We start from the raw sequence: 17,823 nt of genomic DNA on the forward strand, positions 1-17,823 counted from the left end.
AGATGAACAAAGATTACACCTGCTGCACATTTTTTAAATGGCTAAACACATTTCCCAGTCAACAATGTTAGGGAACTTTCGCAAACCTTTCTTGTGTGTGTTTCATCACTAGACGGGGTGTGGTCAGAAATGAATCATGCTCCAAAGTTGACGTACAGAGAGAGAGCAGTGCAGCAGCAGCACCTCTGACGGGTTAGATTCTAGAGCAATGCTACAATTAGCCACAGGAGGGCATTAAAGAAACTAATCTACCCCTATTCGAAAACCCAATTTCTTTTTTTCTGAGGGCTCGGTTTTAATAGAATAAACTCTACTGTTTACCCCTATTCAGAAGTTCAGAACAGATTCTGGCAAGAGTTACAACGTTAGGATTAGCATAAACATGAATTATGACTAAAAAGAATACATGGTGGAGATGGAAGGGGGAAAAAAGGAAGGACAGAATAGCTGAACAACAAAGATTGATTCAAATGCATCATGTTTGGTTTAAAGAACAGTTACATGAGTCAGAATTGATACGTTATCTAATAAACAATTAAATACACTTCTATAAGAAAATGGAAGTCATCTTACACATAAAACCAGCAAAAAACGTCAGGTTCTCTCGGAGTTGTCCTCTCTTCGAGGCTCACCTGAACGCAACATAACACTGGCAGCTAGCCTAGCTGTGCTAACAGAGCTAATCTGATTTATCGTCTCCGTTAAGCGCACGAAACCTTCACCAGGATTACCAAATTTAGTTTTCCTTATATTTAACAAAGCGGCATATCAATTTAAAATCGTCCAAATTCTGTTTCGGAGAATGGCATCTCTTGGGGAGCCTGTGCGATTGGAAAGAGGTAACAATAATTAGCTAGCTAGTTTCAGTTGTTACACGAGAAAGACATTGACCTAGCTTTGCTGGTTATTGTTAGAATAAAAGTTGTATTACTTTCGCGTTCACGTTGTTATTTGTTTGCACACACTGGATTAAAGACGTCTTATGAATCATTCAAGCAGAATTCTTTTGATCAAAGGATAATAAATACAGCGTTAGATTGTTTAACTCGCACTAGCTAACTAGCTAATATTGACAACAGTGAGACCAACCCAGCTGGTCTAATGAAGTAAGATAGAAATCAAAAGCCTTACAAATCAAAATATGTTCATTGTTCTTGGCATGAAGAAGAAGAAAAAAACATGTAATATGTAACTTATTTCGAATACATGGACATTTGTAATAGCAAATTACACCTTTAAATTGGCACTTATTTCTTCATGTGTTACAGCAGACGTAAACACATTTAAAAGTGCCTCACGGAAATGAAGTACATGCACGTCTTTACAGTAAGCAGTTTGTTGGTAATGTTTGTAGGCCATTTTTGAACAGTGCTTACAGTCAATTGTTTTTCGAGCTGATGACAACAGAAACTGAAGGATCTCTGATGACCTGAGGATGCCTTGCATACCAGGAGCGATATTTTAACAAATATTAATGTACAAGACACTGGGGCAGTGCTGTAAAATTCGTACTTTTCTTGGTGTAGTTGCACCTCTATGCTTTTACAGTAGTCTAGCCTATTAAAAACAGAAGAATATAACCCTTTTCAGGGTGATCGTGTTGCTGATAATTACTCAGTTTGAACCAAAGTGGCAAGGGACACAAACTTCCCTAAAAATCTAAACAACATTCATGGGATGCTTTGAGATTTATAGTATCACTGTACATGGCATCAACTAACGCTGTAGATTATATCAAGTCACAGACTTCATCACAATATTAATGTTAACATACCTAAAATTATGGCTTAGTGCTCAGATGAAGTTTGTTGATTCATTTGTGAATATTACACTGTGGTGGATCTGCATGTGTTCTGGTCGACAGATATCAACCGTGCAATTGAGCTGCTTGATAAGCTGCAGAGGACGGGGGAAGTTCCTCCTCAGAAGCTGCAGGCGCTGCAGAGGGTCTTGCAGAGTGAATTCTGCAACGCTGTCAGAGAAGTGAGACTGTTTGAATATTGGACTATGTTCAATTCTGGTGCGTTGTTTTAATAATTTGGATTATTTTTGTGCATCTTTAGGTTTATGAGCATGTGTACGAAACGGTGGACATTAACAGCAGTCCTGAGGTCAGAGCCAACGCCACAGCTAAGGTAGGCTTCAGATTACTCTCTAATCCACAGCTATCTTCAATTCCTATTGCATCAGTAAACATTTTACTGTGATTGCAGCATATTTGAGTGCTACATGAGCTAGTTTGCTTATTTTTAGGCAACCGTGGCAGCTTTTGCAGCAAGTGAGGGACACTCGCATCCACGTGTGGTGGAGCTGCCCAAGACAGAGGAAGGCCTGGGTTTTAACATAATGGGCGGAAAGGAGCAAAACTCGCCGATTTACATCTCACGGATCATCCCAGCAGGCATCGCCGACCGACATGGAGGCCTTAAAAGAGGCGACCAGCTTCTCTCTGTTAACGGGGTGGTACGTTGAGAGAATTACTAAGGGAAACTTGAAGCTTTAGCCTGACACACACCTCAGTCTGACAGTATTTAGTGACTTTTGTGGACAGTCGATATTAGTCAAAGTACAGCTGTGCACAAGAGGACCCCAATTTCATTTTAACTTTCATTTAAAAGTTGTGCATGCTTAAGATGTTAAAGGAGTGATATTATGAAATAGTGACATTTTTGAGCTTTAGATCATGTTATAATGCTATTCCCTCACAAAAACTTACCTGGAGTGTTGCCTTGATTCTTTCATGCATGTTTGAGAAATCCTTTAATCTCCCATGGCAACCATTGAGCTGTGCAAGATGCCTGGGTGGACCTGGCACCGCCTTCGAGGTGCAGCTCCTCCTTGGAGATGTGGTTTCCAAGTTTCCGCCTTACTGCAACTCTGCCACACAGTTTCTTCAGACTAGTTAGCAGCAATTAGCAAAATAAATAAATAAATCCTGGTGTAACTGAACATCTGCTGAGCTCATAATACCACTTACCTCTCAGTACAGTACTGGTAAAAACGTTGGTAAGGGGTTAAAAGAGGAGCCATGTTTTGATGACCTCCTGAAGGCAGAGCGCTGGAAAAAGTAGGACTTTGATAATGAGACAAAGGCCCAATTTCAAACCATAAAATTGCTACGTAATTTTTTTTTTTAGTCAAATTTGATATATGGAATTTTTTATTACAACTGAAGATAAAATAGTTACTTGATTGTGCTACAAAAATGGTACCATGTGCCTGGAAAACACATAATACTGACAATTTAAGACAGTCATCAGTCCCCATTGATTTCAGAGGCCATAACAAAACTCTCTTGGTCTAAGGTTCAAATTTTCTCAAAAATTTAATGTTTGGCTGTATTTAATTAGGACTCATAATCAAAAGAAATGTATCACCATGCATGTAATAAATCTTAATAGTTTCTTAATAATTTCACTGAAATGCAGCAGTATTCCAATTTGCACATGTACTTAGCTTTGCTCCTATGAAATGAATCATTTGAAGCTGCAGATAGTGAGTTGATTCTTGAGTTTCCCTTTAAAAAGCAGTTGTGGGAAACTGATTCCAGTTTGTGAAATCTGTATTTTCTGTTTCCGCAGAGCGTGGAGGGTGAGCACCATGAGAAAGCTGTGGAACTCCTCAAAGCAGCCCAGGGCACAGTGAAGCTGGTTGTAAGGTACACCCCCAAAGTCCTTGAGGAAATGGAGTCACGATTTGAGAAAATGAGGTCAGCAAAGCGCCGGCAACAGAACAACTACCCGCAGTAGGATTTTTCCAGCTTCCTGCTCAGTTCCCATGGGTCTCCTCTTTTAGTTATTTTGGTTATCTGCTCTAGTCTCTTTTAATCACCTTATTCACTCACTGTATTCCCTCCACACACAAAAGGGAAAAAAAAAACTTGACTAATTTTAGTTATTTCTATCATATGCTGTATATTGTGCTTCTAATCTCCTCTGTAGCATTTTAATATTAACCACTGTTACTGTGCTTGACACTAAAACTCTAGATACTCTAGAATGATCATGATTGTCTGTGACTTGACAATTTGAATGCAGAGTTGGCTTTTTTTTTTTTTAAAGGTAAACTGTCTTTTTACCTTAAAAAGACAGTTTACCGTCTTTTTGACGGAGAAGGTTTTTATTTGTTTCATCACGGCCTCTACCAAGTGCCTCAGGGCAACATATTCTGTGGAAACTAACCTTGTTTCATTTAAACATTTTAGATGCAAGTACTGGTGACTGGTGGCAGGAATTAAACCAACAAAGTGTGCTTTCTTTGAAACAATAAATAATTTTAGTGAGCAAACATTAAATCAAACATTTTAAATTTAATGGCATTTAACAGATAGGTCATCAATAGAAAGACTGATATAAAAGTGATGTTTGGCGTAAAAAAAAAGATAATCAGTGGATTCTCAAAGCTCAGGCTGCACAGTAACAAGCCCAGCAGGGATTTAATGGGGTCTCAACAAGTCTAGAGCTGAGCTGGTGCCGCCGCAGAGCTTCATATTGTAACATTTCTCAGAGTTTGACACCTTCAGAAGCACAAACTCTGCAGTCACTCTGAGCCGAGGCAAAACTTGTTCAGTTTCCACTCGTCTCATCATGATGCATATTTCTGTTAGTAATGTATACTCATCATGGATTTGAATCTCATAACTTTATTAAACTTTTCATTATTTTCGACGGCGATGATTTCTGTAGCATAATTTTTGTACTTCTACAAATTGAGTTCTGAGTTTTATTCTAAGAATTTGGTTTCTAAAATCTGTGAAGTCTCAGAAATAGAAATCATTTTGGTAGTTTTTCCTCTTGAATGCCCTTGTAGGTTTCTGGTTTCTCTCTTCTTGTGATAATTTAAGGTTGTACAGGCGACTTCCTAACTAACTACTAGGAACATTATCCTCACTACTCTTGCTAGAAAGTAGACCCACAACATCGTACTACCACTGCTATGTTTGACACGAGATTATGTCTACCTGGCACCTGATCTTTGTGTTACCATAAAATATTCAAATAAAGAGCATTTTCTTTTTCTAAGTTGATCAGCTGGAAACTTTGCTGTAACTAAAGGTGCTTAAAGTTGATGTCTGAGGTTTCTTTATTTGGCAACAGTCAAATAACTGTAGTCAGTGACACAGGTTTAGAGTGAGACTGGTTATTGGATGGTTTCTGCCAGTTTGAGCTATTTTTCTGCCAACCTAATAGCAAGCCTTAAAGTAATGTGTATGTACGATCATATTTTTTGGATTATGACCTATAGGTCTACCGCTAAGAAATGAATGTAGAGATTTGTTCCTTTTCCTGGATCTGCTTTTGGACTTTCCTGTTTCCTGTTTTTGGGGTCGTTTCATTCAATGATAGCTGCAGGATGGTAGAAAAAGCACAGAAAGTTGTGAGATGTTTTTATCAATTTTATAATTATCACATCTTTGACACTTTAATTACCACTGACTTAATCATCTAGGTAGGAATATGGGTATATTTCATCCTGTGTCGTCTTTTGGAAAATGTGTGGCAAATTGGATTGTCCACAACAAACGATGCTTAATACAATCTTTCATTATTTTTTTCTAAACTAAAGAGCAAACTTTAACCCAACATGATATACATGCTGCAAAATAAAGTGTGGATGCAGATTCCCTGCAGTTTTAGTATTTTCCAAAAGTGAATAACTTTTGGAAAGTAGTTGTTCACAGTGTATAAATGGAGAATCACCTTCATTCTTCATTTATACACTGTAGTTGATGAAATCATTGAAGGGTTAATGAGAAAATAATAACACAGGCTTTTTAATAAATTGTTTAGATGCTTTCAGAAAGAACAGAATCCTGCAGGTATTTCCTTTAGTATTGAAAAATATAACACTAATTTTCTCAAAACTGTCTTTGCCTCATTTCTCACATGCATGAGTGCTATTTCCAAAAATACACATACTAAAATGTTCTTTTATGAATTATGATCCAAAATGTCCCTATAATTTCTCATATAAACACTCTGTTTACATAAACATCACTGCATGTACAATAATATCTTGTATTCCTGAAGTCTTTTCATTTCTGGATTCTGTAAAAAAAAAAAAAAAAAAAATCTCATGATAAAATGTATGTTGGGAATTATTTGAGTTGGTAAAGCCTCTCCTTGTTAATTAGAGCAGCATGAGAAATTTCTTGCTTTTCCAGTAAATGACATTTAAAAGATGATTCTAAGTTTAAAACTGTATTAAAATTCCTCACAAATCAGATCAGATTTATTAGCAAAGCTTTTTCTCCTCCTTGTTTCTGAGGTGCGTTTGATGTTAAATGTGTAGCATGCTGCAAAGTATGTTTTAGTTGTCCAAGCCATACAGTTGACTCAGGATTGATATGCTGCGTCACCGGGACACTAGAGCATCAATAGTAGCTCTGATTAATCTAAATGAAGGAAACGAATGATAGATGAAGTGATTTTAACAGAGGGTCGTGTTTAAAGGAGTAGTAGTTTTGATTTTTAAAAATTAGAATAATAAAGTTAAATCAACCTCTAAGTTTTAGCATGTTCTTACATAACAGATGACCTGAACCCATTGTAAATACAGTCAGTTTTTGTGAGCGGTGCATGAAATTTGATCACTGAATGTACAGTTTGGTGATATTTTTTTGTGGTATTTCACATAATAAAATCTATTGACAACACCAAGAGACAAATAGGACGGCTCTCACTAAAAAGAATTCAGTAGTAGTCTCTGAATTGGCAAATAAAAGTATTTTTTGGCACACTTTGGGGGGGGGAGGTTTCAAGTTCTTCTGAAGGGGGGGGGGGGGGTGTTAAAATTTACCAAGTTGCATAAATTTCAAATTTCTGAGCTCACAATGCAGTTCTATTTAATGTCTTACATCCATAACTTTTGCAAAGAAAATTAACAGGAACAGGCTCAATGCAAATCAATTATCTATGCAAAGTCATTTCATAAACTTCAGAAATAAAACCTATTGGTGCAAAACAAGTGAACAATATTGTACGACAGAATGTTACTCAAAATTGCTGTTGAACCTGAGGCTAATGGTGTTCTGTGATTCATGGGAGTTACACAGCTTTACTAAATCATTATCGTTCTGATCTGTGTCTATGCTTAAAACATGAAACTTAAACTCCTAATTATCGATTGTTAAAATGATTAAGGGAGGAGCATCTTCTGTAGTTACCTTTTTATTGAGCATTGTTTAGCATTGTATGATAATGAGATAATTTGAAAAGAGAGTTAAAATATTTGTCTACGTCTGTCTGCTGGTGTAACTTACGGTTCAAGCTGATCAGAACCAGTTTGTTTGGGCTGCAAGTAGCAAATCAGTTCAAAGATGTACTTGAATGGGTGCAACTTTACAATAAGACTTCCCTTATAAGATATTCCTACTTAGTTAAACCTGTTTCTCACAAGAGTTTAGAAACAGAAATGCAATCAGGCTTGTGTATTGCTTCCCAGGACACTCAAAGACACTTTACATAAAATCAGTCATTTGCATTCACGCACACCTTCCCATTTTCCCCATTAACCAATTTCCTATGACTGCTTTAGAATGGCTTATAAATGAACAACTTATTTATAACTGATTTATTTACTATTAACCACTCACAAGGGGAGTTTTGTTATAAAGTTGTGCCCATAAATTGGTGGAAATATGGGAATTGAACATTGAAATGTTTTCATGTCTACTTAGAACAACATTTTGTTATTTTCAAAGTTATACATGGTATGATCTTATTAACTCTAAAGATAGGGATTGCATATGATTCTTATTTCAAAGAGGGAATATTTAGACATTTGTTGTAACTTACTCTTTTGACTTTTGAGTTGAGTGTAAATAAAAGTCCTCAAATAGAATAAACTTTGTTCCCTAATTATGTTTAAATGCAACAGTAGCTTGCTTAGCTTAATTCTCACCTGCATACATGCTCATATCAGAAAGTAAACATAATGAGAGGTAGCACTGACACTGCATAGTCACTGTTCCTCTGAATGTTTATGGTCATTGTCTTGAGTTCGACTTTTTACAGGTATTCCTTGTCTGTAAATCTGAATGGTCAATAGAATATTTTTTATAATAGTTTTCTTTTGATAATTCTTCTCAATTTTGTAAGTGGTTTTCCTAAAAAAAATAATAATAACACCAGAAATCCATTTTGACTGTGTACTAGGGCAATATCAGCTCAACCTTTCCAGGAGGAAACTCTGAATCACAAAAGGTAAATGGTCCGATATCGGTGCTTCTTTTCTGAGCTCTGAAATTGTTTTCCTTGTAAAACTAAAACCAAACTTAATACATTTGTTCAAATTGTTGATAATGTCTTCAGATTTTTTGGTCAGTTATGATTCAATCTTAAGATCAGTAGATAGTAGATGGTGTTATGTTATTTTGTGTTGTCTGGTTTTGTTTTATTTACTCTTACATTGATGTGGAATGTAAAATGTGATGTAGAACAATGAATATAGTTGTATCAGACACTCAATAAATTGTGCTTACATTTACAAAATTTAAGTGTTTTGTATTTATTCTTACAGATATCTTACCTTTCACTGCAAATCTGTCTTATAGTTTGAAAGGTTTACTTATTAAGGGAACAAAATTTTCAGCTGTCTTTGTATCAGTGTGATCATGTCATTACTAAGTTGTTAAAGAGTTCATCTTAAGTATCAATTTGTATTGAGGACTGCTTGGCTTGAAATTATGTATTCTTGTTTTACCAATTGTTACTTGCAAAAAAATGTGCAACCATCATAGACAGAATTATGTTCCCACCAGCGCAGAGCTTAGATAATGGGAGAGGGTAGAATATTAATTAAATTAATACTCTTCCTTGATTATTTATTGATTTATTATTAATTGATTTAATTTTTCTTTGAGATCAATGAAGCAGTTTTGAATTGAGTTGTTTCATGTTATAATGTTATTCCCTCATCTAAACATCTCTGGATTGTTGCTTTGATTCGTACATGTTTGAGTAATTCTTGAATCTCCGTTGGCAATCATTCAGGGCTGTCTAAGCACTTACTCTCTCAAAAAAAAAAAAAAGCTGATCAGCCAATCTTATAAAAGAAATATTGTAGGAGAAAGACAGCTGTCCTGTTGTTAAAGTTTGCTTTTAGTGGTTCTTCAGAGAAATGTTTTTGTCTACTGACCGTAAAAGCCCTATCAGAAATTATTCAGTGGGGTTACGTATTAAATACATATTTAAATATGTATTATATATGTATTTAATACATATTTAATTTACGTATTAAATTTCTTATTTAATACGTAACAAATGTTGAGAAAAGGGGACCTGAGAAATAGTTTTCTGAAGAGGAAAATAAACATGAGCCCATAACCCTTTTCAGCCATTGATTCAAATGAACAGTAGCACTGTATTTTTTTTTTTTTTTTTTTTTTTTTTTTTTTAATATTTAACACACATGTCCACCCCTGTCACAATTCACATCTTATTTATGCAGACCATTCCTGACATTTAACCCACACCAAGGAAGCTGGTGTGGGTTAAACCCAAATATCTATGTAATCAGTCTATTTCTTGAAATTTGCGGAACATATTTTACTTCACAAGAAACATATAGGCCTACTTGAAAGTTAATGTTCACGGACATTTCAGCAGAGAAACTGCCTACATACTCCGGTGCAGCAGGACTCTCCTCGGATCTCTTTTCCTTTCTGTCACTCACGAAGAAGAAAAGCTTTTTCCGCTTTCCTCATATGACGTAACGTCCTTTCTGTCTGTGCCAACCTCGTAGTGAACACGCGTTGTCCGTCTTAGCTCAAGTGAGTGCCCTATTTTTTAAGCAAAAAGAGCAGTATTTGTTAGGGAAATAGTTCCGACTTCTAAATAAACAACTAATCTTCCAGTCCCGGCAACTTTAAGCGTTGAAAATCGATGTTTCCGCTTGATTTAATGCATTTTACTGCTCGCTTAGCTGTTGCTCACTTAGCTGATAGCAGCGAGAGGGAAAAGCATGCCCTCTATTGGATGTTAAACTGAAAGATGTGTTTCATATTTCCATCACTATTGCCACAGATGATGTACATGGATTTATTTAAACATATTAGTTATAAAACGGAAAGAAAGTACTGGTTTCGTTGACATCTTAAAAAGGCCCGAAAACTCGTATTCTTAATCCCTGTTTACAGCTCGTAATTTTAATAAAACATGTACACATAGAAGCATTGTAGACTGTTCATTTCTACTTTTGTGGGTACGGATTACATAATCAGTTCTCAAAGATAGCCTCGGACTCTAGAAAGTTACGGATTTTTAGTAACATATTGCTCTATAATATTAGTTAAAAGGCTTTAACTTAAAGTGTATATAAACATGTTTTCTTCAGTAAGAGGTTGCTGTCAGTAGAAAAGACAATCTTGCCTTAAGGCAAATAAAAATAAAACTACTGTAGAATAAAGTAGAAATAACTTTGTTGGCACTTAGGAAAATTAAGGTCTAACAGCAGCTATGTGATATAGAAAATGAAGCATGTCGATTTACATCAAGGTACAAAAAAAATTACAATAGTAAAAAATACTATATTGTTAAAAATATCACACCCAGGTACAACAAAATGTGCATTTGAATATGAGAACTTTAAAAATGTTCTGGATATGTATGTCTGCGCATAAAACACACACTATTTTAAACACATGGAGAAACTTCAAAACCCAGCAGAGATGTAATCACTTATTGAGTTCGTTGGGAGCAGTGATAGTTATAAAGTATTTCAATACCTAAATGACGGCCTGTGTTCCAGGATGCGTTACGTTGCTGCTTACCTGCTCGCTGCCCTCGGTGGCAACGATAATCCCGAGGCCAAGGACATCAAGAAGATCCTGGAGAGCGTTGGCATTGAGGCTGATGACACCCGCCTGAACAAGGTACAGAGGCCGCCGCTTTCCATTTTCCTCCTGGTAACAGGGACTCTGGTTTTATCAGCAGCTGGACACATCTTCAGATATTCATGTTGTTGTTTTTTTTCCCCCGACAGGTCATCTCAGAACTCAAAGGGAAAAATGTCGAGGAGGTGATTGCCACTGGTACGTTTTTAACAATCTTTTTGTTTAAATTATGTTGTGTCTAGGTATTAGGGCACATGCTAGGCTTTATCAAATATAATCTGACTCAAAACTGTTTCCAATATTTCTAAAAGTAGTTCAAATGTGACTGCAAGTTCTGATGTTTGGTGTTGTGACAAGAAAAACAATTGGATGCAAATTGAATAAAATAAAAACAAATAGGTTATTGTAAGAATAAAGAATAAATTTATTCTATAATCTATGAAAACACACCATCAGGTTTGTTTCTACTGCAATTTAAATAATTACATTGTAGTGTCTTGAAATGTAAAGATTGTAATAATAGTAAGGAAAAATTTAAGCACATTTAAGTTATGAAGTGTTTAAAAGAACATGATAAGCTTATATCAGAACACTTAGATCTGTGAATGTAGACATGATTTTAATGAAGCACACAGGTTGAGTTGGAGAATATCCACATAGTTCAGTTGTACTGTAGAAAATATTTGGTATTTTAACCTAATCTTCTTTAAACTTACATTAGTTGTTGGGATTCATTTTGTTTTGGTAAATTCAGAAAAACAATAAAATCCTCTCCATTGATGAAACTGCAGAATAATACCCAGGGTTTTTGCTGTGTCTCATGTCTTGTACTTTCTCTCCCAACTCTTCTTTCTTCAGGTTACGGCAAGCTGGCCAGCGTGCCAGCAGGTGGCGCTGTAGCTGTTGCCAGCTCTGCTGGTGCTGGCTCAGGTGGAGCTGCTGCTCCTGCTGCAGGTGGGCGTTTTACCTCACCTCATACTTTGTCATAAGTGCTATAAAGTATAATTAATGTATACATACAAATTTGTGTATTTTATTGAAATATAATAACCTTGAATGTGTATTAACCTTATGAGGTTGACCTGGTGTGTAGAGATCATATAGGTAACATAGTTCATGCTATGTTTTTGAATTGTAATTGTTTAAAATGTATGTTGTTTTACAGCTGCTGAAGAGAAGAAGGAAGAGAAGAAAGAAGAGTCTGAGGAGTCTGATGACGACATGGGATTTGGCCTCTTTGACTAAACTTTTTTAAGTCATAAATAAAGTTTTTGAAAACTGAAAATGTTTCCAGTCTAAGTTGTCAAAGGTTTTCAGAAATCCACTTTGTAATAATATTACATTAGTGAATCGTTTGACGTTTAGCATCTCAATTCATCCAACTAGAATTTTAGAGATTTTGGTAAGAATCCACACAATAAGTTGATAGTTTTTTTGGAGGGAAAGTTAAAGCTTTATGTGCATGCAGGAAGTCATGGTGGACAGTAGGTGGCATTATAATCACTGACTGATGAAGTGAAACGTGCTTTAAGATATCCTTTTGTTTTGGACACGTTAGTTCAGCATTTTGAATAATTTACTAGCCGAAACAGATTCTAAAAACACCTGCATTATTTACGGGTTTACGCAGAAACTTGTGCTAATGATCGGTAGATGAGTTAGCAAAAAGGCATCTTAGCGAAGTCATTCTCGTTTGCATTTTATTGATTGTATTTAATAGTAGCTTTCTTAATTTAAGTTGAAGAGTATTAGTTACTTTTGGTATTGTATTTGTATTTTTTTGTACTAAAAAGCAAACAAACGTTTTTTGTTTTTGTTTTTTAAATAATGTTATGTTAGAACAAAACGACAACAAGAATAAGCGACTTCCTGTTTAGTTTCAAAATATACCAGAATTGGCTAATCAAATGTTCAAATAGTTGAAGCTTTGTGTTGTGAATTCTTAGTGTATTATAAGTGTTCCCTGCGCTCACAGACTAACACCTATAATTTCAGGAATTTGCGGTAACATCATAACTAACTAGTTCTGCTATATGTGACTTTATGTAACCTATTCTCTGATTGGATGTACAAATTCTGCTTTTATTGCCGTCGTAACGTTAGCTAATCCCTTAGGAGGTACTTCTCAGCTGTAATAGAGGAAGGTAAACAACCCAACGCCATTTCAGTACAGAAATGAATAATTGAACATAATCTAGTTAGAACGCTTAAAAACATCATAACGTCTTTGGATTGATAGATTATCACTATCTACAGTTGTGTTAAAAGTATTTTCTTTCTCTTAAAGGAAACACCTACACATAACCTGTAGATGTATTTACCTGGTTGTATTTAGTCATACATTTGTGTTATTAACCAAATAAGAATTAAATACTAATATTTTATGAAGAGCTTACACAACAATTTATTTAGTCAAGTTCTTGTGTGTGTCATAACATTGCTTACTTCATCCTAAAAAAATTTTTATGTGTTAACGTGGTTATTACACAAACCGAAAAGATCATCTGAGCAGGCTCACGTGGTCTACCACGAGTCATCAGAAAATGAGTAATTAACTCGTCTGTCCTTGTTCCTGGCAAAGTTCACATCCAGTTTTAATCCCATTGTCACTGAGAAATTATTTCAAAAATAAAGTAAGTATATGGCACAACAGCTAGATGTTTGAAAAATTGCAAAGTGGTGCTTAAATTATTGTAGCAAATGCATAATGATATGTTGTTTTTAAAAAGCTTCGGCAAAAACTTTGTAAACAAAATATACATTTTGCAATTAAGTGCCATCCAGAGCACTATATGTTTTTTTTTTTTTATCTTTACACTTGAAGATACAGTGCATTTTCGTGTTTTAACTGGTGATAGTACATTTTAAATAAAGTATTAAATACTTACTTGACAAAACAACTAACAGTAATTATATTCGTTCCATGGGTATGTCTGTTTATAAAATAAGTGCTGTTTTAATGTATTTTTTTAAAAAAGAACATCAAACTGGAACGATTTGATCTCCATTACTTGGTTACGGAAAGGCCCCACCCCCCATCTAGTTGTGACGTCTCCTCTAAAGGCTTTATATACAGACTTTCCGCACGTAGCGTATACAGTTGATCCTCGTTAGCGGACAGTGAAGGTTACCTGCTTCAACAGTGCTTGAACGGCAACCTTTTAACTGTCTCAACATTCAAATAGCAGCTTCTCTTCAGCTTTTTTTTTGTCGAGCAATTCGAACTTTAGTGCCAGTTAGCTAAACTATCCTCCATCACGCTTTGCTAGAGGGCTATTTGTCTTGCTAACAACGCAACCAGTCGAAGAGCGGCGACCTCCTCAAAAGACGACCGAAATACAGTAAGGAGTGATATGTGTTATGTAATTTTCATTTCTACGCATGACGTTTATGTTAAACTGTCTATTTTTATATGGGTTTAAGTTTTCATTTTCACCACAAAAACGCTGCTCATGTGGCATTTAGCGCAGGGGGCGCTTTATGAGCTCGTAGCAGTTGATGGCGCACAAAGCCTGGCTTTTTCATGTAGTGTTTATTGGAGCATGGAGGTTGTTTTTCTTAAAGTTATTATGAAGCGCCTTTAAGGGCTAGAGTCGGGTTGGTCATAATTAAAGTAAATTTTGAAAACTTCCGCATTTAAGTCCCTTGATATACGTGGGCATAAAATTTCATGTTATTTTTCCATGTTATGTTGACTATAATTCGACTAAGTGTTTTTTGTATATATATTTTTTTCCAGAACCATGACTTCCCAGGTGAGACACAACTACCATCAGGACTGTGAGGCTGCCATCAACAGGCAGATCAACCTGGAGCTGTATGCCTCCTATGTCTACCTGTCTATGGTGAGTCGCAAATATGAACTGAGCGGCTGCGGTGAACAAACATTTCGGGAAACTATGTGGAACAGGTGACTAACAATATGGGGAACTATTACCTGAAAGAGGAAGCATGTAAACCAGCTTGATTTGCAGCTGAAACTTTATTTTTTTTTTTTTTTTTCCTGTGTATTTTGTTTGGGGAGCACTTCAGTTTTTTATTTATATATATATATATATATATATATATATATATATATGCATAAGTTTAAACCATGAGTGTTTTTTGGAATCTAGACTATATTTAATTGGCATTCTGACTTTACTGGAATTGGAGACTTGTGTAACCAGGTGGTGGCTTTTTTTAATTATTATTTTTTTATTTGTTTTTTACTTTGGCTTGTGTTGTGTTTTAATCACTAAAATAGAGATCCTCTTTCACAGGGCTACTTCTTTGACCGGGATGATCAGGCATTGCACAACTTTGCCAAGTTCTTTCGTGGTCAGTCCCATGAGGAGCGTGAGCATGCTGAGAAGCTAATGAAACTCCAGAACCAGAGGGGAGGAAGGATTTTCCTGCAGGACATCAAGGTAAAAAAAAAAAACAACCTGTGAAAGTGGTCTTTTTCAGGATATTGAGTTGTTTGACATATCAAACAAGTTTTGGGTGTGGCATTACCGATACTGGATGTGCGTGGCTGATTTCTGCTTATCTTTTCTGACCATTCATGCCAACCCTTTCAAATTTAAGTAAAACGTTGAACTGCAAGTAGAGTTTGAGAAGACTCTTCTTGAATTTCCCTCAATAATTTATTTTCTCCTGCTCTTTGTCTTCCAGAAGCCAGACAGGGATGAGTGGGGCAGTGGTGTCGAAGCTCTTGAATGTGCACTGCAGCTTGAGAAGAGCGTGAACCAGTCACTGCTGGACTTGCACAAGCTCTGCTCCACTCACAATGATCCACATGTGAGTATTTGAAACTTGAATTCAATTGGGACAAGCACTGATCTAGTTTAAAGCTCAAATATCATGAAGACTTGCTGATTTCATCTTGCTGTCTTCCAGCTCTGTGATTTCATCGAGACTCACTACCTCGATGAGCAGGTGAAGTCAATCAAAGAATTGGGAGACTGGGTGACCAACCTGCGCCGCATGGGAGCTCCTCAGAACGGCATGGCAGAGTACCTGTTTGACAAACACACTCTGGGCAAAGAGAGCAGCTAAATCCGTCCAGAAATTATCAAAGAAAACATGCCTGTGTATGTGGCAATTTGCATCTTGCTTCTATAAATTTCAAAATATATTTTTGGCATTAAATTGGTCATTATAGTTACATTGATTAACAGTTCTGACACCTTTTAAATCTGTAGATGTAGTCGCTGCATGATTGCTGTTTTGTGTTGAAAGACCAAAATAAATCCTACCTTCTGGATTCTCATTTGCCTGGTTTTCATTTATTCAATGTGTTAAATTGAATGGACTGATCTTAGAACCTTATTCCTATTTCCAGCAAAAGTTTCAGAATGTCTCTAAACTTTGAAAACTTAGCAATTTTCTATATCTTGGGCTGAGGTTCAGACATTCAGGGGTCCGAGGGCTTAAAGTATTGGGGCATAATTACTATTTACTTCAATACTTCTCAATTATAGTCCGTGTCTCAGATGAGCAACTTGGTGCAAAACTAATGACAATGGTCAAGGCTGAAGTTTTGGTAATTGCTTTAAAAGCTCCCTTTTTACATGAAGCATATGGTTAAAGTTGAGCCAAATGGAAAATGCCTGATTCTCTGAACTTTTGGCAACAAAGTCTGCTCAGGCAGTTCATTAATTCAACTATATTTTGTACAATTTTATGGCTGACCAAAGGTCAATTGGATAAAATTGGCTCAGATTTTATATTTAGCCTTTTTGTACAATAAAAACTTAAAGCTTCAGCTGTGGGTGCATGTCTTTGCAGAAGGATCAGCAACTAATTACTTATGGGAAAAACGGTGTAAGTTTAATCTGGATTCATTGGAGAGCAAAACCTGCTTAGGAATTTAAACCAGATGAAACTAAAACTAGGATATTTCTGGGTACATTTACTGTAAAATGCTGTGAGTCTGTATGTTCTAGTTACTACATTGATTTCAAGCACTTTATGAATCTATTTTCAGCCTTACAACATATCTAAAGCAAAGAACTGCATGGACTAAGCTGATACAAGAATGATGCATTCATTTTCTCCATACCACTAAATTCTGCTTTAACATTGGAGCTGCTGGTTTAGTATTCGGGGATACAGTTGATGTGACCTCATTCCTAAGTAGGTAGCTGTCAAGTTGGAAGATTTGACATGATGGGTTTAGGTTTCAGATTAATCTTGTGTTCCCTGACTTTGTATTTTAGATTTTGTTTTGCCTTATCAAATTAGTTGGAGCTCTACCATCATGGCTGACAGCCCTAAGAGGTTCCCTTTTTCATCAAAGTTGTCCTGTGTCCATGCAGTAATCACTGCACTTGCAGATGAAATGTCATTCTTCACTCTTCCAAATTTTAAGACTAGTGCTGCTTTGGACCAGTTATAGTTGCCTGGTAATACAGAAACCTTAATAGGTACACTATATAAACATGTCTCTGCCTTCACTAGATCCTTCAAGTGTTCATTGCACTTAGCAAGTGGGTGTCCTTGTGTCTTAGTTTGAAGGTTGTAACAGGACTTAAAATTAAAGGATTTTGGCTAAGTGTCTAATCATGTGGTTCAAGGTGACACTTTGCCTTTAGCAGCTTATTCAAAAATGTCTTACTCAGATGTTTCAAGTGACGCAAAGATGAAAACACTTTTTTTCAGACTTTTTGTTGCAAGTCTGAAGTCAGCAAGGAATTTCCATGTCCTCCAAGAAAACAGGAAGTCCAAGTGAAATGTTTGAGGTTACCATACGTCATCAGGCTTTGCCATTTTGCAATCTGATCTGTGTTGTCCCTGTTTTCCTCTTGAATCTTAATCTGCGCCTTCTAGAGGCAATCCAACATTCTGGTATCATGGCTTTATAAGCTGTTGATGTTATGATGCATTTTGTGGGTAACTTGTTACCTTGACACTCAGGACAGATGCATCACTCGGGCCTCAGCACCTTGTAAGAGCACGCGGTAGCATAAAAATCATTGAAATACCAGGAGGTTTTGTATTATATT

General features: G+C 36.1%; 3 protein-coding genes across 3 annotated transcripts; all 3 read left to right on the forward strand.

The window, feature by feature from the left end:
- Nucleotides 1-611: 611 nt before the first annotated feature.
- lin7c (lin-7 homolog C (C. elegans)) lies at nucleotides 612-8,492 on the forward strand. Its single transcript, XM_044100879.1, has 5 exons — nucleotides 612-839; nucleotides 1,865-1,983; nucleotides 2,064-2,135; nucleotides 2,254-2,463; nucleotides 3,582-8,492. Exons 1-5 carry the CDS (start codon nucleotides 803-805, stop codon nucleotides 3,747-3,749), a joined length of 606 nt encoding a protein of 201 aa, XP_043956814.1. The 5' UTR covers nucleotides 612-802; the 3' UTR covers nucleotides 3,750-8,492.
- A 1,161-nt stretch (nucleotides 8,493-9,653) lies between these two features.
- On the forward strand, nucleotides 9,654-12,119 carry LOC122822344 (60S acidic ribosomal protein P2-like). The gene is made up of 5 exons (XM_044100954.1): nucleotides 9,654-9,772; nucleotides 10,750-10,873; nucleotides 10,984-11,032; nucleotides 11,693-11,788; nucleotides 12,000-12,119. Exons 2-5 carry the CDS (start codon nucleotides 10,751-10,753, stop codon nucleotides 12,077-12,079), a joined length of 348 nt encoding a protein of 115 aa, XP_043956889.1. The 5' UTR covers nucleotides 9,654-9,772; nucleotide 10,750; the 3' UTR covers nucleotides 12,080-12,119.
- Nucleotides 12,120-13,879: 1,760 nt separating this feature from the next.
- On the forward strand, nucleotides 13,880-16,088 carry LOC122822335 (ferritin, heavy subunit). Its single transcript, XM_044100925.1, has 5 exons — nucleotides 13,880-14,175; nucleotides 14,574-14,679; nucleotides 15,097-15,243; nucleotides 15,491-15,616; nucleotides 15,716-16,088. Exons 2-5 carry the CDS (start codon nucleotides 14,578-14,580, stop codon nucleotides 15,872-15,874), a joined length of 534 nt encoding a protein of 177 aa, XP_043956860.1. The 5' UTR covers nucleotides 13,880-14,175; nucleotides 14,574-14,577; the 3' UTR covers nucleotides 15,875-16,088.
- The last annotated feature ends 1,735 nt before the right edge of the window (nucleotides 16,089-17,823 follow it).

This window comes from Gambusia affinis, linkage group LG02 (genome assembly GCF_019740435.1).
Source record: "Gambusia affinis linkage group LG02, SWU_Gaff_1.0, whole genome shotgun sequence".
Lineage (NCBI taxonomy): Eukaryota > Metazoa > Chordata > Actinopteri > Cyprinodontiformes > Poeciliidae > Gambusia > Gambusia affinis.